At 38.1% G+C, this 9,233-nt stretch overlaps 1 protein-coding gene across 1 annotated transcript; it reads right to left on the bottom strand.

Annotated features, from left to right (window-relative positions):
* Nucleotides 1–904: 904 nt before the first annotated feature.
* LOC133128608 (neuroendocrine protein 7B2) lies at nt 905–5,507 on the bottom strand. Its single transcript, XM_061242266.1, has 6 exons — nt 5,389–5,507; nt 4,479–4,728; nt 3,237–3,386; nt 3,031–3,143; nt 2,602–2,655; nt 905–2,175 (listed from the first exon to the last, which is right to left on the bottom strand). The coding sequence occupies exons 2-6, from the start codon at nt 4,708–4,710 to the stop codon at nt 2,062–2,064; spliced, it is 663 nt and encodes a 220-aa protein (XP_061098250.1). The 5' UTR covers nt 4,711–4,728; nt 5,389–5,507; the 3' UTR covers nt 905–2,061.
* Nucleotides 5,508–9,233: the final 3,726 nt, after the last annotated feature.

The following is a 9,233-nucleotide window of genomic DNA, read 5'->3' as shown; positions in this document are numbered from 1 at the left end:
GGGATTTGCTCTCAATTACTGAAAATGTGTTTTGCTCGTAAAGGCAATTTAACCCATCTTTTTTCGCAAGATAATCTTATGCTTTTTATAACACCTCACTGCATTTTAGGCAATAGGTCCTTTGACTGAATCACAGCTGTATGAAGACAGCCATGCTCTTGAACAGAAAGGCTGTTGCACAATAAAAACACCGGTTTATCTTCGGTTTCAACACTGCGTCATGTTTACTACTTGAATTGTAACACATTTTCTGCACTCTTTGAAATGTACAACAGAACAGAAAGGTGCAGAAGAAAATAAAATATAGAAATAGAAAATGTGTGACAAAGCACTGCTGTACCAGCATACCATTGTAGAAATGTTCCCACTTTTTATTGCCAAGACGCCACTTAATGCTGGACTTCTATTACTAGCCAAAAAAATATATAGTGTTTGTGACAACAACAAAAAAACAAAGCGAAAACTAAAATATATTTTGGGGTGATTTTGAACAGTTTTATGCACTTTCTATGTCAATTCATACAATTGTATGTATTTGAAACAGATTTTAGATTTTAACCATGCAGTTATACTTAAAAATATATTTTAAGCACTTTCATTCAAAATAGCAACATTTTTCAAATGTGTCAAAGTAATCATGAAATGATTTCTACCCAAAGAGGAGTGAGAGAGATTGTAATGTGTTTCAATATTAGCGTCAGAAACTTCACTCAGCTGGGTTGTTTAAGCCCACATCAATAAATTATAGTTTTCTATTCTATTGTTTTGTGTTATATTTGTTTTTTGTTTTCTTTTGAGTGCCTTTTCCCTGTGTTTGAATCAGATATTGCTGGAAAGAATGTTTGTTATACAGGGGTGGAAAATGCATTTGACGTTCAGTAAACTGGATTATTTCAAAGGCCGGTTCTGTTGTCAAACTCTATTTTTATTCAGGGTTAAAATTAGACTTGAAATACCTGGAGGAGATGGTTAGCTCTGTAGTATTTAATAATTTAAGACATAACAATGCATTATGGTTCATGCATAATACACTGTTGTATGGCACATTACTGTATTATTCATGAATATTGGGATGAAATTCGTTGGTGTTTTGCTTGCTTTAACCCTCCTATTTTGTTGAGTTTTTGACCGCTTTTATGTTTGGGATCAAATTGCCCCCAACAGTTTAAATAAACACAAAATTATTGCAAAATAAATATTTTGACACTTTGTGTGTCGCCTTCTTATTGTCTCCCAAAATGACTAGCCTTTTATCCATAAATATCTCAGAGCCTGAGTACAGGAAGTGAAAGTTTGGCACCTGTATGGGAAAGTGCCACCAGAATCATCCACAAAGAAATCTGAGATAAAAAATAAAAATGGTTGTATATTTTCTCACATTTTATACCGTTACAGAGGGTCAAAATAAGCCCATACACATGCAAAGTTAGTACAGGGCTTCTGAAAACATAGCATTATGTTTATTGCATGTTTACTATTTAATCCCACCAAAATATAAAATGAAAATAATCATACAGTATCAAGATTAAAACTTTTTTTTAAAAGATGTCAAACAAAGAATGGGGTCAAATTGACCCAAAACATAATAGGAGGGTTAAATCCAGTTAAAGTGACAGCAATGACAAGTTACAGCTTTCTTTTTCATCTAACACTGTGCTCACATTTTTTTCTTATAGTATCCGGTATCCTACATATCATTAAATATATAACTTATTAATGAACCTATGTGTAATGGTGCATATTCGTCAGTCTACTTTTTCAACCCAGATGTATTGGTAAGAAATGTATACGTCATATGATATCTAAAAGTATTATATACTACTATGTGTGCACATGAGCAAATATTTTATTGTATCAGGCTAAACACACACAAGGCTATTCAATGGTGTTGCAGGTCAATAACCAACAGCAAGTGCTATTGTTAAAGTAAAAGAAAATGAGTGTATTTTCTTTGTATTTACAAAACACATCAAATACTGGCACTTGATTGATTTGAAAATGGTAGCTGTAAGCTTTGATAGTATAGTACACGAAATAAACATGCAGCTTGATGACAGTGGTTCAGTTTTTGATACTGCTGACGGTGGGGTCCTCCTCCTCTTCTGAGAAATGGGGCACAGATTTCTTGGCCACAACATTATCCAGTCTCTGGCCCATCAGATAGGGATTAGTGCTCTACAACCAAAATGAATTGACTGAATTAGCAACTGCATTAAGGGAATATCAATCTCCCTAATATAAAAAGACCTGATTATGTTAGCACAATCAGAGTTAAAATGGTTGAACACCAAACATAGTTTCTTCTCCCCCATGTTATTTTAGATGCCAGATTGAGCCCTTCAGTCTACAGTGCAGTTTAAATTTCATCACAATAAAATGACTGGTGTCCATTTAACAATTGACATCTTCATGGGGCTCAAGTGTATTGAGCATCAGAATACAGTGTACTCCATCTGCGTTGGCTTAATACAGAATATTTCTTTAAAATGTGATCCTGACCAACTGGGTGAGCCTGACACCAGCAGTCTTCACAAAATAATCTAAACTAAAAAACTAAAGATTTAAACAGCACTTATAAACATCAGTATAAAGAGAACATACCCTTTTGCTTCTTTTTGGTCCACCCTTCAGTTTCTCATACAACAGCTCCTTATTCTGAAAAGGTCAGAAAAAAAGGTAAGCATAAATCCCTGCAAAGAGCTGCAACAGCTTCTGCTTTTTACGCAATTAGTTAGCACCTTTCAATTTTCCAATTTCCGATTAAAATTATCATTATTATTATTATTATTGCTGTTGTTGTTATTATTATGGTTTAGTAATATCTACTGAACCTGTTCAGGTGAAGTTGATCAGTTCAATAGTAGGGTGAGTTGAGCCTTGTTGGTGCAATATATTGAACTGTGGTGAAATAACCATTACCATGAACCTACCCTCAGCTGACCAATAATTTGTCGGTCTAGGGCTATCTTCAGTGCTGGGTAGTTTTGGCTTTGGCGCCCATTTGCCCTGTGGGTAGTTGTGTTCACTCACCCATTTGGCTAGTGCCGGGTAGTCATGCTCTGGGTCAAACAGGTGCTGGTGCTGCTGGAACTCCCTGCTGAACTCAGCGGTGTCCGGCGAATTCTCCAAGCAGCCATCTGCCGCTGAAACAGCGAGGACAGCAACGGAAATCACCATGGCAACCTTGTTCGCATGACACGTCTATGTTTTCAGCTGTATTTAAATTCACTTCCTACCGGTCTTTCCCAGAGGACAGGGGTTAGGGGGATCAGGGTAACCCTGGTCCTCGCTGAAGTCCTTAGGAACATTGTCCCCAGTCAGCTCGGCCACAATATTGGGGATGTTACCGTAGGGACCCAGGTGCTGAAGACCCTCGTGGGCACCACCTGGGAGATTAAATATTTCAGATCAACAATGCAGTCCAGACATTTTTTTCAAATGGAAAATGGCTAGATATAGACATTATTATCTGCAAATAAATGATATGGCTAAATTAAATTGTCCATTCATCATGGATAGAGCAAAAGAGTTACAAAAACAGCAAACAGAAAGACAGAAAGTGAGCTAAGCAAGGCCACTCCCAATGTTTCTTTTTACTTTCCTATTATGTTAAGAGTTAATGACCGCATTTATATTTTGGGGTTAAATTGACCCCAACAGTTTAAATAAAAGCAAAATTATTCCACAAGAGAAACGCTGACACTTTGTATGTCGCCTTTTTATTGTCTCCCAAATTACTAGCCTTTTATCCGTATGAAAATTTGGTGAGAAACATCTCATTTTAGAGCCTGAGGTACAAGAAGTGAAAGTTTGGCACCTGTATGGGAAAGTGCCATCAGAATCATCCACAAAGAAATCTGAGATAAAAATGGTTGTATATTTGTATATGACCATTTTATACAGAGGGTCAAAATAAGTCCATATGCAAAGTTGGTACAGCACTTCTGAAAACATTATGTTTTTTGCATGTTTACTATTTAATCCTACCAAAATAGAAAAAAATAAAAATCATATAGTATTGAAGATGAAAAAAGGTGAACTGGTTTTTAAGAGATGCCAAATACTGAATTGGGTCAAATTGCCCCCAAACATAATAGGAGGTTAAAAGAATACAAAAGAATACAAATACCTCATATTCATCGGCAACTTCATGCATACGTTTGGGGATTTCCCTACTGCAAATGAGGAATGTTTAAGGGACAAATTTAAAAAATGCACTGCGAAATGCTTTATGTAAATTATTTTTATGTCAGTAATAATTCAACCCGCTATGTACCTGTTTTCATGATTTTATTGTGTCTTTGTATTAAAAATGGAAAATAACTGCAGCAGTCACAGAAGGTCAGCAATATAAGGATTTACGGTTGCCGAGCAACACATTTGCTTCTAAGCAACTGCTGTGAGTAGACTGAGAACAGATGTGACTCTGTTAATTATGAAAGCGAGCCGTGTCAATTTGGTACTGAGCTGTAGCCTACCTTGTATACTCTGAGGCCCTACAATATTTGTGGCTTGGTGAGCGGGGTACTCCACGCGCGGGCGGGCGATTCCCAACTGCTCCATGACACCGTGCAGTAGACGCTGAATGTCAGCCTCCGATACCTGGTCCGCCATGCGCGTGCTCCGGCCGGATGCCAAGGCCACCCAGGACAACACAACAGCCAGCATCACTGTGTGTGCCGTGTGCGCCACCCTGGATGTCGACTTCATAGTCGACTTCGCCTAGAACTGGAAAATGTGGTCCATGACTCCAATTTTCATCCTTAACTCCATAATTGCAGGCTATCACAATGCCCGTTTCGGCTAAAATGTAGCCTACCCTTACTCAGGTAGACTGTGTCTGTTTGATGCCCTACATTAAAACATCTTTCCCCGACAACCCAGTGCGCGCATCAATTCCAAACAAGTAGCCTATGCTATTGCTAAATCTCATCTGACAGCATGAGTTCCGGACACACTAATTAAACTGTCAATGGTATGGTTGGTCGAACAACACGATTGCCCAGTTATTTTTACACAAGTAACCTTAATGATACAAATCGACAATGATAAGGCTAGATTATTGCACTCACTTTGCATGTTATCCATTCGTTTTGTTTTGCATTTGCATTTCGAATTGAAAATAGCACCCCAAATTACGCAAATTGTTTTTAACATGCATTTTTCATCGATAAAGAGCTATTCCACCCGTCGGTAGCCAATAGCCTACTGCACATTACGTCATAGACTGTTCGTTGTAGCATTTCCCTCAATAATCGTGAGAGAGATGCATTGTGCGTGATGAAACTGTGAAATAATAATTATTTCCTAGCACATCTACGCAAAATGCGCTATATCATATGCAATTACAAGTGTGTTTCCAGAGCTCTTAATGCTGCATTTGCTTACCTTATAATCGATGAGGAAAATATAAAAGAAGATTTTTCTTCAGTTCACCGTTCACGCGCAGGGTAAATAGACTTGTTCTGTTGCTACGCAGCTAATATCACTGGCGTGGCAGATTGTCATTGGCCCGACGGATAGTAGCTGCGTGAAGTTGGCAAATGTTGCTGGCCACAATTGGAGACTTCCGGTTCGCATTTATCAAAATAAAAATTCGGTGAATAAAATTATTTATGAACTGTAATTTTGTCAATTTTAATTGTTAAATTAATACAGTTGGATATGATTGTGATGTATTTGCAGAGAATATACAATTGTGCACAAATTTCAATAAAAACTGTTTGCCACCTGTTGTTGCTGTCTGTCAGGTGTGGTATGGGCATGCATTGCCATAGACTGTCAGTTGCCACCCAACTCATTTGCATAGCTCATAACTCAAAAACTAGAAATTGTTTCAAAATGAAAGGGGGTATACATTTGTTAGCTGGGCCCTTATCTTTGATATTCTACAGTCCTTTCTGTGAAATCCTGTTCCGAGCAATTGTTGCTGTGTTTCTAGTGTGGGGTGGCCATACGTTGCTATTGACTGTCAATTGCCACCCAGCTCAATTGCATAGCTGATAACTCAAAAACTAGAAATTGTTTCAAAATGAAAGGGGGTATACATTTGTTAGCTGGACCCATATCTTTAATATTCTACAGTCCTTTCTGCAAAATCCTGTTCCGAGCAATTGTTGCTGTTTTTCTAGTGTGGGGTGGCCATACGTTGCTATTGACTGTCAGTTGCCACCCAGCTCATTTGCATAGCTGATAACTCAAAAACTAGAAATTGTTTCAAAATGAAAGGGGGTATACATTTGTTAGTTGGACCCTTATCTTTAATATTCTACAGTCCTTTCTGCAAAATCCTGTTCCGAGCAATTGTTGCTGTGTTTCTAGTGTGGGGTGGCCATACGTTGCTATTGACTGTCAGTTGCCACCCAGCTCATTTGCATAGCTGATAACTCAAAAACTAGAAATTGTTTCAAAATGAAAGGGGGTATATATTTGTTAGCTGGACCCTTATCTTTGATATTCTACAGTCCTTTCTGCAAAATCCTGTTCCGAGCAATTGTTGCTGTGTTTCTAGTGTGGGGTGGCCATACGTTGCTATTGACTGTCAATTGCCACCCAACTCATTTGCATAGCTGATAACTCAAAAACTATTAATTGTTTCAAAATAAAAGGGGGTATACATTTGTTAGCTGGACCCATATCTTTAATATGAAACAGTCCTTTCTGCAAAATCCTGTTCCGAGCAATTGTTGCTGTGTTTCTAGTGTGGGGTGGCCATACGTTGCTATTGACTGTCAATTGCCACCCAACTCATTTGCATAGCTGATAACTCAAAAACTATGAATTGTTTCAAAATGAAAGGGGGTATACATTTGTTAGCTGGACCCATATCTTTAATATGAAACAGTCCTTTCTGCAAAATCCTGTTCCGAGCAATTGTTGCTGTGTTTCTAGTGTGGGGGGGCCATACATTGCCATAGACTGTCAATTGCCACCCAACTCATTTGCATAGCTGATAACTCAAAAACTATGAATTGTTTCAAAATGAAAGGGGGTATACATTTGTTAGCTGGACCCATATCTTTAATATGAAACAGTCCTTTCTGCAAAATCCTGTTCCGAGCAATTGTTGCTGTGTTTCTAGTGTGGGGAGGCCATACGTTGCTATTGACTGTCAATTGCCACCCAACTCATTTGCATAGCTGATTACTCAAAAACTATGAATTGTTTCAAAATGAAAGGGGGTATACATTTGTTAGCTGGACCCATATCTTTAATATGAAACAGTCCTTTCTGCAAAATCCTGTTCCGAGCAATTGTTGCTGTGTTTCTAGTGTGGGGTGGCCATACGTTGCTATTGACTGTCAATTGCCACCCAGCTCATTTGCATAGCTCATAACTCAAAAACTAGAAATTGTTTCAAAATGAAAGGGGGTATACATTTGTTAGTTGGACCCATATCTTTAATATTCTACAGTCCTTTCTGCAAAATCCTGTTCCGAGCAATTGTTGCTGTGTTTCTAGTGTGGGGAGGCCATACGTTGCCATAGACTGTCAGTTGCCACCCAGCTCATTTGCATAGCTCATAACTCAAAAACTAGAAATTGTTTCAAAATGAAAGGGGGTATACATTTGTTAGCTGGACCCTTATCTCTAATATTCTATAGTCCTTTCTGCAAAATCCTGCTCACAGCAATTGTTGCTGTGTGTCAGGTGCAGGGTGGGCATTCATTGCTATAGACTGTCAATTCACATGCTGCTCATTATAGACCTATATACCCAGGGATAAACCCAAACCATGCAACTTTACAATGAAATTAAAGTCAAATCAACTTTATTTGTGTTGCACATTTCACGCTATATTTGTCAGTACATGCTTTAGAGCAGTGCTTCTCAACCAGGAATTTATTAATTGATTTATTTAATTCAGGGCATTTTTGGTGGTATGATTGGTTCAGTTATTAAATTAGTTGTTTCAGTTTCTGGTTACAACAAAAACCTTCCGGCAAGACTAGAGTTGAGAAACACAGCTTTAGCGCAAGCCCCAGCCTTTCCCCCCACAAAAGCAAGCCTAGGGCAACAGTGGCATGGAAAAACTTCCAAGGTGGAGAAGGAAGAAACCTTGGGAGGAACCAGACTTAAGTGGGGGGCCCATTCTCCTCTGGCTGGCTTACGGGTGACAATGATGGTCAGATAAAACAATTAACAATTAATTATGAACAATTTGTTCCTGTGATGGGTTTTGAATGTGTGTGAGATTGGCAGGGTGCAGATGAAGGAGGTGGCGGTCCTGGGGCAGTATGTGGGGGGTGTCTCAGCGCTGCAGTATGATTGTGATGAAGACAAGGGGGAAAAAAATGACAATATGGCAGTGGGAAGTAAGTAGGGACACAAATGGGACTTGGAAACAAACCGAGGCCTTAATTGTAAGGAGGATTTACTGTTGGGCTAATTCTAATGAGTATTTAATTTTAAGTTAAGTCATCCAGGACAACCTTTCACATTTTACTTGGACTGCAATTTAACTGATTACTATCAAGTATTATACTTTTTGAAAACACAAACGTAAAGTCCAAAGCTGCTCCCATCTAACTGACCTGGAAAGGAAGGACATTGGTGAGCATATTCAAAAACCAAATTTACTGGATGTAGTTTTCCTGTAATGCCAAAATACTGTAAAGATAAATAGAGTGAGAGACGGTCAAGAACTGCTAATAAAGATGAGTTGTGGTGCTTCAGTGAATCCATTAATATTGCTTTTAAAAATATTTTTACCTCTAATATCCTGCAATGTTCCATTGTAATATGAATCATGGTCCAATGTAACAAATCTAAATTCACTGGAACAAAAACAAATTTAAATTTCTTTTTAAATTTGGTAAATTTGGCAAGACCTCAATTGTCTTGCAGTACAAACTATACAGTTCCTGGCTAACAAATAGTTGCAGTAGAGGGGACTGCAAGAATTATTTTTTTGGGTACTGTTCTGATTAAAAATGACAGGTATGTGTTTATAATGGAATCATTTAGCCAATTGTTTCCAGGATTTCACAGAAAGGACTGTAGAATATTAAAGATATGGGTATATAGAGTAAATGTATACCCCCTTTCATTTTGAAATAATTTATAGCTTTTTGAGTTATCAGCTATGCAAATGAGCTGCTTGTGAATTGACAGTCAATAGCAATGTATTACATTATTGGCATTTAGCAGACGCTCTTATCCAGAGCGACGTACAACAAAGTGCAAACCCATAACCAGGGATAAGTTCGCTGAAAGACCCTAGAGGGAAGTAC

This window comes from Conger conger, chromosome 5 (assembly GCF_963514075.1).
Source record: "Conger conger chromosome 5, fConCon1.1, whole genome shotgun sequence".
NCBI lineage: Eukaryota > Metazoa > Chordata > Actinopteri > Anguilliformes > Congridae > Conger > Conger conger.
Note: the sequence above shows the minus strand (reverse complement) of the source record. Positions and strands in the feature narration are given on the sequence as shown.